This window comes from Salmo salar, chromosome ssa26, assembly GCF_905237065.1.
Source record: "Salmo salar chromosome ssa26, Ssal_v3.1, whole genome shotgun sequence".
Taxonomy (NCBI): Eukaryota; Metazoa; Chordata; class Actinopteri; order Salmoniformes; family Salmonidae; genus Salmo; species Salmo salar.
The window spans coordinates 55,820,700-55,838,402 of NC_059467.1; the positions used below are offsets into that span (position 1 = coordinate 55,820,700).

Below are 17,703 nucleotides of genomic sequence, written 5' to 3' on the forward strand. Positions count from 1 at the left end.
ATGACAGCATTAACAGAGGAAAAACCTTTCTGAACCCCCCTCCTCCACTCTAACACCATCTGATTCCTAATTAACAGATGGAAAAACCTTTCTGAACCCCCCTCCTCCACTCTAACACCATCTGATTCCTAATTAACAGATGGAAAAACCTTTCTGAACCCCCCTCCTCCACTCTAACACCATCTGATTCCTAATTAACAGATGGAAAAACCTTTCTGAACCCCCCTCCTCCACTCTAACACCATCTGATTCCTAATTAACAGATGGAAAAACCTTTCTGAACCCCCCTCCTCCACTCTAACACCATCTGATTCCTAATTAACAGATGGAAAAACCTTTCTGAACCCCCCTCCTCCACTCTAACACCATCTGATTCCTAATTAACAGATGGAAAAACCTTTCTGAACCCCCCCTCCTCCACTCTAACACCATCTGATTCCTAATTAACAGATGGAAAAACCTTTCTGAACCCCCCTCCTCCACTCTAACACCATCTGATTCCTAATTAACAGATGGAAAAACCTCTCTGAACCCCCCCTCCTCCACTCTAACACCATCTGATTCCTAATTAACAGATGGAAAACCTTTCTGAACCCCCCCTCCTCCACTCTAACACCATCTGATTCCTAATTAACAGATGGAAAAACCTTTCTGAACCCCCCTCCTCCACTCTAACACCATCTGATTCCTAATTAACAGATGGAAAAACCTTTCTGAACCCCCTCCTCCACTCTAACACCATCTGATTCCTAATTAAAAGATGGAAAAACCTTTCTGAACCCCCTCCTCCACTCTAACACCATCTGATTCCTAATTAACAGATGGAAAAACCTTTCTGAACCCCCCTCCTCCACTCTAACACCATCTGATTCCTAATTAACAGATGGAAAAACCTTTCTGAACCCCCCCTCCTCCACTCTAACACCATCTGATTCCTAATTAACAGATGGAAAAACCTTTCTGAACCCCCCTCCTCCACTCTAACACCATCTGATTCCTAATTAACAGATGGAAAAACCTTTTCTGAACCCCCCTCCTCCACTCTAACACCATCTGATTCCTAATTAACAGATGGAAAAACCTTTCTCTGAACCCCCCTCCTCCACTCTAACACCATCTGATTCCTAATTAACAGATGGAAAAACCTTTCTGAACCCCCCTCCTCCACTCTAACACCATCTGATTCCTAATTAACAGATGGAAAAACCTTTCTGAACCCCCCTCCTCCACTCTAACACCATCTGATTCCTAATTAACAGATGGAAAAACCTTTCTGAACCCCCCTCCTCCACTCTAACACCATCTGATTCCTAATTAACAGATGGAAAAACCTTTCTGAACCCCCTCCTCCACTCTAACACCATCTGATTCCTAATTAACAGATGGAAAAACCTTTCTGAACCCCCTCCTCCACTCTAACACCATCTGATTCCTAATTAACAGATGGAAAAACCTTTCTGAACCCCCCTCCTCCACTCTAACACCATCTGATTCCTAATTAACAGATGGAAAAACCTTTCTGAACCCCCCTCCTCCACTCTAACACCATCTGATTCCTAATTAACAGATGGAAAAACCTTCTCTGAACCCCCCTCCTCCACTCTAACACCATCTGATTCCTAATTAACAGATGGAAAAACCTTTCTGAACCCCCCTCCTCCACTCTAACACCATCTGATTCCTAATTAACAGATGGAAAAACCTTTCTGAACCCCCCCTCCTCCACTCTAACACCATCTGATTCCTAATTAACAGATGGAAAAACCTTTCTGAACCCCCCCTCCTCCACTCTAACACCATCTGATTCCTAATTAAAAGATGGAAAAACCTTTCTGAACCCCCCTCCTCCACTCTAACACCATCTGATTCCTAATTAACAGATGGAAAAACCTTTCTGAACCCCCCCTCCTCCACTCTAACACCATCTGATTCCTAATTAACAGATGGAAAAACCTTTCTGAACCCCCCTCCTCCACTCTAACACCATCTGATTCCTAATTAACAGATGGAAAAACCTTTCTGAACCCCCCCTCCTCCACTCTAACACCATCTGATTCCTAATTAACAGATGGAAAAACCTTTCTGAACCCCCCTCCTCCACTCTAACACCATCTGATTCCTAATTAACAGATGGAAAAACCTTTCTGAACCCCCCTCCTCCACTCTAACACCATCTGATTCCTAATTAACAGATGGAAAAACCTTTCTGAACCCCCCTCCTCCACTCTAACACCATCTGATTCCTAATTAACAGATGGAAAAACCTTTCTGAACCCCCCTCCTCCACTCTAACACCATCTGATTCCTAATTAACAGATGGAAAAACCTTTCTGAACCCCCCTCCTCCACTCTAACACCATCTGATTCCTAATTAACAGATGGAAAAACCTTTTCTGAACCCCCCCTCCTCCACTCTAACACCATCTGATTCCTAATTAACAGATGGAAAACCTTTCTGAACCCCCTCCTCCACTCTAACACCATCTGATTCCTAATTAACAGATGGAAAAACCTTTCTGAACCCCCCTCCTCCACTCTAACACCATCTGATTCCTAATTAACAGATGGAAAAACCTTTCTGAACCCCCCTCCTCCACTCTAACACCATCTGATTCCTAATTAACAGATGGAAAAACCTTTCTCTGAACCCCCCTCCTCCACTCTAACACCATCTGATTCCTAATTAACAGATGGAAAAACCTTTCTGAACCCCCTCCTCCACTCTAACACCATCTGATTCCTAATTAACAGATGGAAAAACCTTCTCTGAACCCCCCTCCTCCACTCTAACACCATCTGATTCCTAATTAACAGATGGAAAAACCTTTCTGAACCCCCCTCCTCCACTCTAACACCATCTGATTCCTAATTAACAGATGGAAAAACCTTTCTGAACCCCCCCTCCTCCACTCTAACACCATCTGATTCCTAATTAAAAGATGGAAAAACCTTTCTGAACCCCCTCCTCCACTCTAACACCATCTGATTCCTAATTAACAGATGGAAAAACCTTTCTGAACCCCCCTCCTCCACTCTAACACCATCTGATTCCTAATTAACAGATGGAAAAACCTTTCTGAACCCCCCTCCTCCACTCTAACACCATCTGATTCCTAATTAACAGATGGAAAAACCTTTCTGAACCCCCCTCCTCCACTCTAACACCATCTGATTCCTAATTAACAGATGGAAAAACCTTTCTGAACCCCCTCCTCCACTCTAACACCATCTGATTCCTAATTAACAGATGGAAAAACCTTTCTGAACCCCCCCTCCTCCACTCTAACACCATCTGATTCCTAATTAACAGATGGAAAAACCTTTCTGAACCCCCCTCCTCCACTCTAACACCATCTGATTCCTAATTAACAGATGGAAAAACCTTTCTGAACCCCCCCTCCTCCACTCTAACACCATCTGATTCCTAATTAACAGATGGAAAAACCTTCTCTGAACCCCCCTCCTCCACTCTAACACCATCTGATTCCTAATTAACAGATGGAAAAACCTTTCTGAACCCCCCTCCTCCACTCTAACACCATCTGATTCCTAATTAACAGATGGAAAAACCTTCTCTGAACCCCCCTCCTCCACTCTAACACCATCTGATTCCTAATTAACAGATGGAAAAACCTTTCTGAACCCCCCTCCTCCACTCTAACACCATCTGATTCCTAATTAACAGATGGAAAAACCTTTCTGAACCCCCCTCCTCCACTCTAACACCATCTGATTCCTAATTAACAGATGGAAAAACCTCTCTGAACCCCCCTCCTCCACTCTAACACCATCTGATTCCTAATTAACAGATGGAAAAACCTTTCTGAACCCCCTCCTCCACTCTAACACCATCTGATTCCTAATTAACAGATGGAAAAACCTTTCTGAACCCCCCTCCTCCACTCTAACACCATCTGATTCCTAATTAACAGATGGAAAAACCTTTCTGAACCCCCCTCCTCCACTCTAACACCATCTGATTCCTAATTAAAAGATGGAAAAACCTTTCTGAACCCCCCTCCTCCACTCTAACACCATCTGATTCCTAATTAACAGATGGAAAAACCTTTCTGAACCCCCCTCCTCCACTCTAACACCATCTGATTCCTAATTAACAGATGGAAAAACCTTTCTGAACCCCCCTCCTCCACTCTAACACCATCTGATTCCTAATTAACAGATGGAAAAACCTTTCTGAACCCCCCTCCTCCACTCTAACACCATCTGATTCCTAATTAAAAGATGGAAAAACCTTTCTGAACCCCCCTCCTCCACTCTAACACCATCTGATTCCTAATTAAAAGATGGAAAAACTTTTGAAATAAATAGCTTCTCGTTTTCAGGTTATTTTAGAAATAATTTTAATTATTGAATTGGAATATCAGTTTATTTCCTGAATTGACCAAGTTCAATTGGAATGGATCCCAACAGGCCCCTGACCTCTGAGGAGCAGGACAGATTGAGGATGGATCCCAACAGGCCCCTGACCTCTGAGGAGCAGGACAGATTGAGGATGGATCCCAACAGGCCCCTGACCTCTGAGGAGCAGGACAGATTGAGGATGGATCCCAACAGGCCCCTGACCTCTGAGGAGCAGGACAGATTGAGGATGGACCCCAACAGGCCCCTGACCTCTGAGGAGCAGGACAGATTGAGGATGGATCCCAACAGGCCCCTGACCTCTGAGGAGCAGGACAGATTGAGGATGGATCCCAACAGGCCCCTGACCTCTGAGGAGCAGGACAGATTGAGGATGGATCCCAACAGGTCCCTGACCTCTGTGGAGCAGGACAGATTGAGGATGGACCCCAAAATGCACCTTATTCCCTACATAGTGCACACTACCTTTTGACCACGACCCATAGGGCCCTGGTCTAAAGTAGTGCAGTTAAATAGGGAATAGGGCAGGCCGTTTATGTACGGCCACAGAACCACTTCTCTATTCCACGTTACCAGCTATAACAGGACTCACGTACTGTAGGAGAGACACTGGACATAAACACAATAGAAAAAACCAACACGCCATCATTATCACAGTCAAAACAAACAGCTCAGAAAGCAGAAGAAGCATATTTACAAATCAACATCAATTGGTTGTTCTTGTACAATATGACGTTTTGTTTATTTTAACTTTAGCATTTACTAAAGGAGGCACATACATGACCAACTGGTCAGTGTCCCAAAAAGGCATCTTTCTGTCGTGCACTACTATTGACCAGAGCCCTATGGAACCCTATTCCCTATATAGTGCACTACTTGCCAGAGCCCTATGGAACCTTATCATATAGTGCATACTGACCAGAGCCCTATGGAACCCTATTCCCTAATGCATAACAGAGCCTATGGAACCTTATTCCCTATATAGGCACTACTTTAGACCAGAGCCCTATGGAACCCTATTCCCTATATAGTGCACTACTATTGACCAGAGCCCTATGGAACCCTATTCCCTATATAGTGCACTACTATTGACCAGGGCCCTATGGAACCCTATTCCCTATATAGTGCACTACTATTGACCAGGCCCTATGGAACCCTATTCCCTATATAGTGCACTACTTTAGACCAGAGCCCTGAGCTGCTCTGATTCTGCTAAAATACATTGGCGGGAGGGGCGGAGGGGGCTGGGCCAAGCCAGGGATGGGTTTTTTTAGCTGGACCTTTGGAAGAGACAGTCTGTTTCTGCCAACCAAATAGAACCCTGTTCCCTACATAGTGCAAGAGTTCTGACCAGAGACCTATAGAGTTAGTTCTCTCACAAGACATCTGACCAGAGACCTATAGAGTTAGTTCTCACAAGACTTCTGACCAGAGACCTATAGAGTTAGTCTCTCACAAGACTTCTGACCAGAGACCTATAGAGTTAGTTCTCTCACAAGACTTCTGACCAGAGACCTATTGAGTTAGTTCTCTCACAAGACATCTGACCAGAGACCTATAGAGTTAGTTCTCTCACAAGACATCTGACCAGAGACCATGTTTACAAGACATCTGACCAGAGACCTATTGAGTTAGTTCTCTCACAAGACATCTGACCAGAGACCTATAGAGTTAGTTCTCTCACAAGACATCTGACCAGAGACCTATAGAGTTAGTTCTCTCACAAGACATCTGACCAGAGACCTATAGAGTTAGTTCTCTCACAAGACATCTGACCAGAGACCTATAGAGTTAGTTCTCACACAAGACATCTGACCAGAGACCTATAGAGTTAGTTCTCTCACAAGACTTCTGACCAGAGACCTATAGAGTTAGTTCTCACACAAAGCCAGTTGATGAAGTGGACCAAAGAGGCGACAACATTGATATTGTTCTGTGATGTCAGGTCCGGGTATGAAGGACCCAGGGCTCTGGTCACAAGTAGTGCTCTATATAGGCAATAGTCCCAGGGAGGTCCGTCCGTCCGTCCGTCCCAGGGAGGTCCGTCCGTCCCAGGGAGGTCCGTCCGTCCGTCCGTCCCAGGGAGGTCCGTCCGTCCGTCCCAGGGAGGTCCGTCCGTCCGTCAGTCCCAGGGAGGTCCGTCCGTCCGTCAGTCCCAGGGAGGTCAGGATCCGTCCGTCCGTCCCAGGGAGGTCCGTCCGTCCGTCCGTCCTCCTCTCTCTACCTGTCCTTCAGTTCCCTGGTGACTCTCTTGGTGATGCGTCCGCAGAGCAGGCCGACCAGGAAGAGGACAATCACCCCCAGGGAGATTATAAACAGGATGTAGTTCTTAGAGGGGGAGGTCATCACCTGCAAGGCAAGGTCTGAGAACCCCTCTGCTGGCGCCACCTGGGGGGAGAGGGAATAATTAGAGGGGGGGGGTCATCACCTGGGGGGAGAGAGGGAATTATTAGGGGGGGTTACCATCTGGGGGGAGAGGGAATTATTAGAGGGGGGGTCAACACCTGGGGGGAGAGAGGGAATTATTAGGGGGGGTTACCACCTGGGGGGAGAGAGGGAATAATTAGAGGGGGGGGTCAACACCTGGGGGGGAGAGAGGGAATAATTAGAGGGGGGGTCAACACCTGGGGGGAGAGAGGGAATAATTAGAGGGGGGTCAACACCTGGGGGGAGAGAGGGAATTATTAGAGGGCGGGTCACTACCTGGGGGGAGAGAGGGAATTATTAGAGGGGGGGTCACTACCTGGGGGGAGAGAGGGAATTATTAGAGGGCGGGTCACTACCTGGGGGGAGAGAGGGAATTATTAGAGGGGGGGTCACTACCTGGGGGGAGAGAGGGAATTATTAGAGGGGGGGTCACTACCTGGGGGGAGAGAGGGAATTATTTCTGAGTTTCCTTATAGACAAAATCGTGACGCCATGCCAAAAAACATTAGGTAAGAAATTAATATAAAATTAAATATAAATAATGTAGAAAAGACAAATGGACCAACATAGCTTTAAATGTTCTCACAGACCCATGGCAAAATGTGTAGAGTTGCAGGAAATCAGTTTTAAAACAGACAAATTTGCCACCACTGCTGAAAAAAAATCTGTGGTTATTAAAGGGGAAGCCCTGCAGGTGTCAGGTTAAAGGGGAAGCCCTGCAGCTGCCAGGTTAAAGGGGAAGCCCTGCAGCTGCCAGGTTAAAGGGAAAGCCCTGCAGCTGCCAGGTTAAAGGGAAAGCCCTGCAGCTGCCAGGTTAAAGGGAAAGCCCTGCAGCTGCCAGGTTAAAGGGGAAGCCCTGCAGCTGCCAGGTTAAAGGGGAAGCCCTGCCAGGTTAAAGGGGAAGCCCTGCCAGGTTAAAGGGGAAGCCCTGCCAGGTTAAAGGGGAAGCCCTGCCAGGTTAAAGGGGAAGCCCTGCCAGGTTGAAGGAGTGTATAATAACCTTGGCGGCGTAGCTCCACATGTCCATGCGGTCCTGGAGTCTCTTCTTACACTCTGGCTGCAGACGGACTCGCTTATCCTGCAACGACTCCAGTAGACATGACATCTCTGGTAGAGAGAGATAGATAGAGAGAGGAGAGAGTGTAGGAAGGTGAATATACCTCTATGGAGGGGGTAGGAAGGTGAATATACCTCTATGGAGGGTGTAGGAAGGTAAATATACCTCTATGGAGGGTGTAGGAGGGTAAATATACCTCTATGGAGGGTGTGGTGGGTGTAGGAAGGTGAATATACCTCTATGGAGGGTGTAGGAAGGTGAATATACCTCTATGGAGGGTGTAGGAAGGTGAATATACCTCTATGGAGGGTGTAGGAAGGTGAATATACCTCTATGGAGGGTGTAGGAAGGTGAATATACCTCTATGGAGGGTGTAGGAAGGTGAATATACCTCTATGGAGGGTGTAGGAAGGTAAATATACCTCTATGGAGGGGGTAGGAAGGTGAATATACCTCTATGGAGGGGGTAGGAAGGTGAATATACCTCTATGGAGGGTGTAGGAAGGTAAATATACCTCTATGGAGGGTGTAGGAAGGTGAATATACCTCTATGGAGGGTGTAGGAAGGTGAATATACCTCTATGGAGGGTGTAGGAAGGTAAATATACCTCTATGGAGGGTGTAGGAGGGTAAATATACCTCTATGGAGGGTGTGGTGGGTGTAGGAAGGTGAATATACCTCTATGGAGGGTGTAGGAAGGTGAATATACCTCTATGGAGGGTGTAGGAGGGTAAATATACCTCTATGGAGGGTGTAGGAGGGTGAATATACCTCTATGGAGGGGGTAGGAAGGTGAATATACCTCTATGGAGGGGGTAGGAAGGTGAATATACCTCTATGGAGGGTGTAGGAAGGTGAATATACCTCTATGGAGGGGGTAGGAAGGTGAATATACCTCTATGGAGGGGGTAGGAAGGTGAATATACCTCTATGGAGGGGGTAGGAAGGTAAATATACCTCTATGGAGGGGGTAGGAAGGTAAATATACCTCTATGGAGGGGGTAGGAAGGTAAATATACCTCTATGGAAGGGGTAGGAAGGTAAATATACCTCTATGGAGGGGGTAGGAAGGTAAATATACCTCTATGGAGGGGGTAGGAAGGTGAATATACCTCTATGGAGGGGGTAGGAAGGTGAATATACCTCTATGGAGGGGGTAGGAAGGTGAATATACCTCTATGGAGGGGGTAGGAAGGTAAATATACCTCTATGGAGGGGGTAGGAAGGTAAATATACCTCTATGTCATTACTAAATAGGAGTAGGTGTGGGACTCACGTCGTCCTCTGCCTGGCGTGACGGCAGCACACTGGTGTTTGAGGTCAAGGGCACAGGCCGTGTGGAGGACGGGATCAACGAAGACGTCTGCCTTGCTCTCCTTCAACAAGTTCAGCACCTCCTTCTTACACCTGTCATGTTTTATCTTCAACAGGTTGGCCTTCAGACACTCCTCCACCTGACCGGTCTGCTCCTGGGCCACCGCCTCCTCCGCACACAGACCAGAGATCTGGAGGAGGGAGGGAGGGAGACGCAGGGAGGGAAGGAGGAGAGGGAGGGAGACGGAGGGAGGGAGAGGAAGGGAGGGAGACGGAGGGAGGGAGGGAAGGAGGAGAGGGAGGGAGGGAGAGAGGGAGGGAGAGAGAGAGAGGAAGACCGAGAGGAAGAAGGGAGAGAGCATGTCACTTCTCTAGTTGAGGCTCTCAGATGGAATTTCTAAAACCTTCTATCAACATGGAACATGCAGCAGTCTGGCAGCAACCATCTCTCAGGGACAGCAGTCTGGCCTGGTCCTCAGGAGGGACAGCAGTCTGGCCTGGTCCTCAGGAGGGACAGCAGTCTGGCCTGGTCCTCAGGAGGGACAGCAGTCTGGCCTGGTCCTCAGGAGGGACAGCAGTCTGGCCTGGTCCTCAGGAGGGACAGCAGTCTGGCCTGGTCCTCAGGAGGGACAGGTCTCTTCAGGACAGGGTAAATGGTGTTATACATATTAACAGTTTGATTCCTCACCTCATCGGCACAGTGGATCTGCAGCTGCGGGTCCAGCCTGTAGTCCAGCGCCGACTCCTGAAGGATCACTCTGATCTGGTCCTCGCAGTCTGGAGAGAGACGCTGGTCGGCGTATTTCAGCTTCAGGCAACCAATCACCTGGCCCTCCAGTTCACTGTCATCACTGGCCTTGTTCAGGATTGGCTGACAGAATTTAGGGATGTCTGCCTTACAGGCCTTCCTCAATATTGGGTTCAACCTGTAGTCTGAGAGGGAGGTAGATACCAGAGATGGAGATTTGGGTCTACAGAGATACCAGAGATACGGGTCTACAGAGATATCAGAGATACGGGTCTACAGAGATACGGGTCTACAGAGATACGGGTCTACAGAGATATCAGAGATACGGGTCTACAGAGATACGGGTCTACAGAGATACCAGAGATATGGGTCTACAGAGATATCAGAGATATGGGTCTACAGAGATACCAGAGATACGGGTCTACAGAGATACGGGTCTACAGAGATACCAGAGATACGGGTCTACAGAGATACGGGTCTACAGAGATACCAGAGATATGGGTCTACAGAGATATCAGAGATATGGGTCTACAGAGATACCAGAGATACGGGTCTACAGAGATATGGGTCTACAGAGATACCAGAGATATGGGTCTACAGAGATACGGGTCTACAGAGATACCAGAGATACGGGTCTACAGAGATATGGGTCTACAGAGATACCAGAGATACGGGTCTACAGAGATACGGGTCTACAGAGATATCAGAGATACGGGTCTACAGAGATATCAGAGATACGGGTCTACAGAGATACGGGTCTACAGAGATATCAGAGATACGGGTCTACAGAGATACGGGTCTACAGAGATACCAGAGATATGGGTCTACAGAGATATCAGAGATATGGGTCTACAGAGATACCAGAGATACGGGTCTACAGAGATACGGGTCTACAGAGATACCAGAGATACGGGTCTACAGAGATACGGGTCTACAGAGATACCAGAGATATGGGTCTACAGAGATATCAGAGATATGGGTCTACAGAGATACCAGAGATACGGGTCTACAGAGATATGGGTCTACAGAGATACCAGAGATATGGGTCTACAGAGATACGGGTCTACAGAGATACCAGAGATACGGGTCTACAGAGATATGGGTCTACAGAGATACCAGAGATACGGGTCTACAGAGATACGGGTCTACAGAGATATCAGAGATACGGGTCTACAGAGATATCAGAGATACGGGTCTACAGAGATACGGGTCTACAGAGATATCAGAGATACGGGTCTACAGAGATACGGGTCTACAGAGATATCAGAGATACGGGTCTACAGAGATACGGGTCTACAGAGATATCAGAGATACGGGTCTACAGGGAATTGGGTCAGAGCCCATGTCATGTCTCTCCATTCCTAGCATCCTCTTTCCTCGCCTGCTTCTCAAAACTCATTGGAGAAGAAGATCCCATCTATTAGAGGTAACAGGTGATCCCATCTATTAGAGGTAACAGGTGATCCCATCTATTAGAGGTAACAGGTGATCCCATCTATTAGAGGTAACAGGTGATCCCATCTATTAGAGGTAACAGGTGATCCCATCTATTAGAGGTAACAGGTGATCCCATCTATTAGAGGTAACAGGTGATCCCATCTATTAGAGGTAACAGGTGATCCCATCTATTAGAGGTAACAGGTGATCCCATCTATTAGAGGTAACAGGTGATCCCATCTATTAGAGGTAACAGGTGATCCCATCTATTAGAGGTAACAGGTGAATCCCATCTAGGTGTGTTACCTGTGTTCTCTGTGAAATCGGTGTTACCTGGGTTCTCTGTGAAGGCAATGTTACCTGGGTTCTCTGTGAAGGCGGTGTTACCTGGGTTCTCTGTGAAGGCAGTGTTACCTGGGTTCTCTGTGAAGGCGGTGTTACCTGGGTTCTCTGTGAAGGCGGTGTTACCTGGGTTCTCTGTGAAGGCGGTGTTACCTGGGTTCTCTGTGAAGGCGGTGTTACCTGGGTTCTGTGAGGGTGTTACCTGGGTTCTGTGAGGGTGTTACCTGGGTTCTGTGAGGGTGTTACCTGGGTTCTGTGAGGGTGTTACCTGGGTTCTGTGAGGGTGTTACCTGGGTTCTGTGAGGGTGTTACCTGGGTTCTGTGAGGGTGTTACCTGTGTTCTGTGTGAGGGTGTTACCTGTGTTCTGTGTGAGGGTGTTACCTGTGTTCTGTGAGGGTGTTACCTGTGTTCTCTGTGAAGGTGTTACCTGTGTTCTCTGTGAAGGTGTTACCTGTGTTCTGTGAAGGTGTGTTACCTGTGTTCTGTGTGAGGGTGTTACCTGTGTTCTGTGTGAGGGTGTTACCTGTGTTCTGTGTGAGGGTGTTACCTGTGTTCTGTGTGAGGGTGTTACCTGTGTTCTGTGAGGGTGTTACCTGTTCTGTGAGGGTGTTACCTGTGTTCTCTGTGAAGGTGTGTTACCTGTGTTCTCTGTGAAGGTGTGTTACCCGTGTTCTCTGTGAAGGTGTGTTACCTGTGTTCTGTGTGAGGGTGTTACCTGTGTTCTGTGTGAGGGTGTTACCTGTGTTCTGTGTGAGGGTGTTACCTGTGTTCTGTGAGGGTGTTACCTGTGTTCTCTGTGAAGGTGTTACCTGTGTTCTCTGTGAAGGTGTTACCTGTGTTCTCTGTGAAGGTGTTACCTGTGTTCTGTGAAGGTGTGTTACCTGTGTTCTGTGTGAGGGTGTTACCTGTGTTCTGTGTGAGGGTGTTACCTGTGTTCTGTGAGGGTGTTACCTGTGTTCTCTGTGAAGGCAGTGTTACCTGTGTTCTCTGTGAAGGCGGTGTTACCTGGGTTCTCTGTGAAGGCGGTGTTACCTGGGTTCTCTGTGAAGGCGGTGTTACCTGGGTTCTCTGTGAAGGCGGTGTTACCTGTGTTCTCTGTGAAGGTGTGTTACCTGGGTTCTCTGTGAAGGCGTGTTACCTGGGTTCTCTGTGAAGGCAGTGTTACCTGGGTTCTCTGTGAAGGTGTGTTACCTGGGTTCTCTGTGAAGGTGTGTTACCTGTGTTCTCTGTGAAGGTGTGTTACCTGTGTTCTCTGTGAAGGTGTGTTACCTGTGTTCTCTGTGAAGGTGTGTTACCTGTGTTCTCTGTGAAGGTGTGTTACCTGTGTTCTCTGTGAAGGTGTGTTACCTGTGTTCTCTGTGAAGGTGTGTTACCTGTGTTCTGTGAAGGTGTGTTACCTGTGTTCTGTGAAGGTGTGTTACCTGTGTTCTCTGTGAAGGTGTGTTACCTGTGTTCTCTGTGAAGGTGTGTTACCTGTGTTCTCTGTGAAGGTGTGTTACCTGTGTTCTCTGTGAAGGTGTGTTACCTGTGTTCTCTGTGAAGGTGTGTTACCTGTGTTCTCTGTGAAGGTGTGTTACCTGTGTTCTGTGAAGGTGTTACCTGTGTTCTGTGAAGGTGTTACCTGTGTTCTGTGAAGGTGTGTTACCTGTGTTCTGTGAAGGTGTGTTACCTGTGTTCTGTGAAGGTGTGTTACCTGTGTTCTGTGAAGGTGTGTTACCTGTGTTCTGTGAAGGTGTTACCTGTGTTCTGTGAAGGTGTGTTACCTGTGTTCTGTGAAGGTGTGTTACCTGTGTTCTGTGAAGGTGTGTTACCTGTGTTCTGTGAAGGTGTGTTACCTGTGTTCTGTGAAGGTGTGTTACCTGTGTTCTGTGAAGGTGTTACCTGTGTTCTGTGAAGGTGTTTTACCTGTGTTCTGTGAAGGTGTGTTACCTGTGTTCTGTGAAGGTGTTACCTGTGTTCTGTGAAGGTGTTACCTGTGTTCTGTGAAGGTGTGTTACCTGTGTTCTGTGAAGGTGTTACCTGTGTTCTGTGAAGGTGTTACCTGTGTTCTGTGTGATCTGTCTCTTGGTGATCATCTGTTTACACTTGGGGTCCATCAGTTCAGAGTTCTTGTTCTGTTTCAGACACTGCAGCAGGTTCTTAGCATCCGCATCCGTACAGAACCGCTGACAGAGAGAGGGGACAGGAGGGACAGAGAGAGAGGACAGGAGGGACAGAGAGAGAGGACAGGAGGGACAGAGAGAGAGGACAGGAGGGACAGAGAGAGAGGACAGGAGGGACAGAGAGAGAGGACAGGAGGGACAGAGAGAGAGGACAGGAGGGACAGAGAGAGAGGACAGGAGGGACAGAGAGAGAGGACAGGAGAACACAGAGAGAGGACAGGAGAACACAGAGAGAGGACAGGAGAACACAGAGAGAGGACAGGAGGGACAGAGAGAGAGGACAGGAGGGACAGAGAGAGAGGACAGGAGGGACAGAGAGAGAGGACAGGAGGGACAGAGAGAGAGGACAGGAGGGACAGAGAGAGAGGACAGGAGGGACAGAGAGAGAGGACAGGAGGGACAGAGAGAGAGGACAGGAGGGACAGAGAGAGAGGACAGGAGGGACAGAGAGAGAGGACAGGAGGGGAGAGAGAGAGGACAGGAGGGAGAGAGAGAGAGGACAGGAGAACACAGAGAGAGAGGACAGGAGAACACAGAGAGAGGACAGGAGGGACAGAGAGAGAGGACAGGAGGGACAGAGAGAGGACAGGAGGGACAGAGAGAGGACAGGAGGGACAGAGAGAGAGGACAGGAGGGACAGAGAGAGGACAGGAGGGACAGAGAGAGGACAGGAGGGACAGAGAGAGGACAGGAGGGACAGAGAGAGGACAGGAGGGACAGAGAGAGAGAGAGAGACAGAGAGAGGACAGGAGGGACAGAGAGAGGACAGGAGGGACAGAGAGAGGACAGGAGGGACAGAGAGAGAGAGAGACAGAGAGAGAGAGAGACAGAGAGAGAGAGAGAGAGAGAGAGGACAGGAGGGCCAGACAGACATGTTAAAGGTAGGTAGAGGGAACAGGCCTAGAATATTTTCTAAAACCTGTTAGGGATAGGGGGCAGTATTTGCACGGCCGGATAAAAAAAACGTACCCGATTTAATCTGGTTACTACTCCTGCCCAGTAACTAGAATATGCATATAATTATTGGCTCTGGATAGAAAACACCCTAAAGTTTCTAAAACTGTTTGAATGGTGTCTGTGAGTATAACAGAACTCATATGGCAGGCCAAAACCTGAGAAGATTCCATGCAGGAAGTGCCCTGTCTGACAATTTGTTGTTCATCTTGGCTCTTTTTATTGAAGACTGAGGATCTTTGCTGTAACGTGACACTTCCTACGGCTCCCATAGGCTCTCAGAACCCGGGAAAAAGCTGAACGATAGAGGCAGCCCCAGGCTGAAACACATTATCGCATTTGGATAGTGGCTGGTCAGAGTACTCTGAGACTCAGGCACGTGCACGAGGGCACGAGATGTTTTTATTTTCTCTCTCTTTGTACGTATACACGCTTTCCCGGTCGGAATATTATCGCTTTTTTACGAGAAAAATGGCATAAAAATTGATTTTAAACAGCGGTTGACATGCTTCGAAGTACGGTAATGGAATATTTAGACATTTTTTGTCACGAAATGCGCCATGCTCGTCACCCTTATTTACCCTTTCGGATAGTGTCTTGAACGCACGAACAAAACGCCGCTATTTGGATATAACAATGGATTATTTGGGACCAAACCAACATTTGTTATTGAAGTAGAAGTCCTGGGAGTGCATTCTGACGAAGAACAGCAAAGGTAATAACATTTTTCTTATAGTAAATCTGACTTTGGTGAGTGCTAAACTTGCTGGGTGTCTAAATAGCTAGCCCTGTGATGCCGGGCTATCTACTTAGAATATTGCAAAATGTGTTTTCACCGAAAAGCTATTTTAAAATCGGACATATCGAGTGCATAGAGGAGTTCTGTATCTATAATTCTTAAAATAATTGTTATGTTTTTTGTGAACGTTTATTGTGAGTAATTTAGTAAATTCACAGGCAGTGTTCGGTCGGAATGCTAGTCACATGCTAGTCACATGCTAATGTAAAAAGCTGGTTTTTGATATAAATATGAACTTGATTGAACAAAACATGCATGTATTGTATAACATAATGTCCTAGGGTTGTCATCTGATGAAGATCATCAAAGGTTAGAGCTACATTTAGCTGTGGTTTGGGTTTATGTGACATTATATGCTAGCTTGAAAAATGGGTGTCTGATTATTTCTGGCTGGGTTCTCTGCTGACATAATCTAATGTTTTGCTTTCGTTGTAAAGCCTTTTTGAAATCGGACAGTGTGGTTAGATTAACGAGAGTCTTGTCTTTAAAATGGCTCATAGAGGTTAAGATGTTCTTCTTCCGTACAGATGCCCCCCCTCCTCACCACAGTCCCACGGCGGCCCCCTCCTCACCACAGTCCCACGGCGGCCCCCCCCACCACCACAGTCCCACGGCGGCCCCCCCCACCACCACAGTCCTCACCACAGTCTCACGGCCGCGTCCCCCCCCCCTCACCACAGTCCCACGGCCGTGCCCCCCTCCTCACCACAGCCCTCCCCTCACCACAGTCCCACAGCCGTGCCCCCCCCACCACAGCCCCCCTCACCACAGTCCCACGGCCGTGCCCCCCTCACCACAGTCCCACGGCCGTGCCCCCCCTCACCACAGTCCCACGGCCGTGCCCCCCCACAGTCCCCCCCCTCACCAGTCCCACGGCCTTGCTGCCCCCTCACCACAGTCCCCCCCCTCACCAGTCCCACGGCCGCGCCCGCCCCCCCCCTCACCTTAATCATCTGCTTGCAGACCCTCGTGAGTTGGTAGTCCAGTTCCGGATCCATCATCTCTCCTTCCTGTAGTTTGAACACCCTCTGGTGACACTGCTGAGACAGCTGCTTCTTCCTCTCCTTTAAACACTCCATCATCTGAGCGTTACCAAACGCCACGCTGGGGCAGAGCCTCCCGATGTCGCTCTTACACTCCTCATAGAACTCAGGCTCCAGACGGATGTCCTCTGACTGCAGAGAGGGGAGAGGAGAGGAGAGGAGAGGAGAGGAGAGGAGAGGAGAGGAGAGGAGAGGAGAGGAGAGGAGAGAGAGGAGGGGAGAGAGAGGAGAAGAAAGGAGAGGAGAGAGGAGAGAGAAATGAGAGAAGGAGCGGAGGAGGAGAGAAGGAGGGGAAGGAGGGAGAGGAGGAGAGAGAGGAGCGGAGGAGGAGAGAGAAAGGAGAGGAGAAGGAGAGAGGAGAGGAGGAGGAGAGGAGAGAGAGGAGGGGAGAGAGAGGAGGGGAGAGAGAGGAGGGGAGAGAGAGGAGGGAAGAGGAGAGAGAGGAGGGGAGAGAGAGGAGGGGAGAGGAGAGGAGGAGAAAGGAGAGGAGAGAGGAGAGAGAAATGAGAGAAGGAGCGGAGGAGGAGAGAAGGAGGGGAAGGAGGGAGAGGAGGAGAGAGAGGAGCGGAGGAGGAGAGAGAAAGGAGAGAGAAAGGAGAGGAGAAGGAGAGAGGAGAGGAGGAGGAGAGGAGGAGAGAGAAAGGAGAGGAGAAGGAGAGAGAAAGGAGAGAGAAAGGAGAATAGAAAAATGAAGTATTTACCTAATTTGACAATTAATATTTAACAAATCAGACGACATGTCTGTCCTACTAATGCTGTGTTTTAGTGGTCTCCACTCTAGTTCCCTGCAGCTAACCTGGCAGTACGGTCTCCACTCTAGTTCCCTGCAGCTAACCTGGCAGTACGGTCTCCACTCTAGTTCCCTGCGGCTAACCTGGCAGTACGGTCTCCACTCTAGTTCCCTGCAGCTAACCTGGCAGTACGTTCTCCACTCTAGTTCCCTGCAGCTAACCTGGCAGTATGGTCTCCACTCTAGTTCCCTGCAGCTAAGCTGGCAGTATGGTCTCCACTCTAGTTCCCTGCAGCTAACCTGGCAGT

At 48.4% G+C, this 17,703-nt stretch overlaps 1 protein-coding gene across 1 annotated transcript in view; it reads right to left on the reverse strand.

Moving 5' to 3' along the window:
- Positions 1 to 5,472: 5,472 nt before the first annotated feature.
- Positions 5,473 to 17,703, reverse strand: part of LOC106588060 (Golgi apparatus protein 1) — a 54,730-nt gene continuing 42,499 nt past the window's right edge. Inside the window, exons 18-24 of the mRNA XM_014176726.2 lie at positions 16,567 to 16,797; positions 13,749 to 13,872; positions 9,868 to 10,112; positions 9,142 to 9,370; positions 7,808 to 7,914; positions 6,004 to 6,768; positions 5,473 to 5,895 (exon numbers count right to left, since the gene is read on the reverse strand). Of these exons, the coding sequence (XP_014032201.2) occupies positions 6,601 to 6,768; positions 7,808 to 7,914; positions 9,142 to 9,370; positions 9,868 to 10,112; positions 13,749 to 13,872; positions 16,567 to 16,797 (1,104 nt within the window). The 3' untranslated portion in view covers positions 5,473 to 5,895; positions 6,004 to 6,600. The remainder of the gene's footprint in view (positions 5,896 to 6,003; positions 6,769 to 7,807; positions 7,915 to 9,141; positions 9,371 to 9,867; positions 10,113 to 13,748; positions 13,873 to 16,566; positions 16,798 to 17,703) is intronic.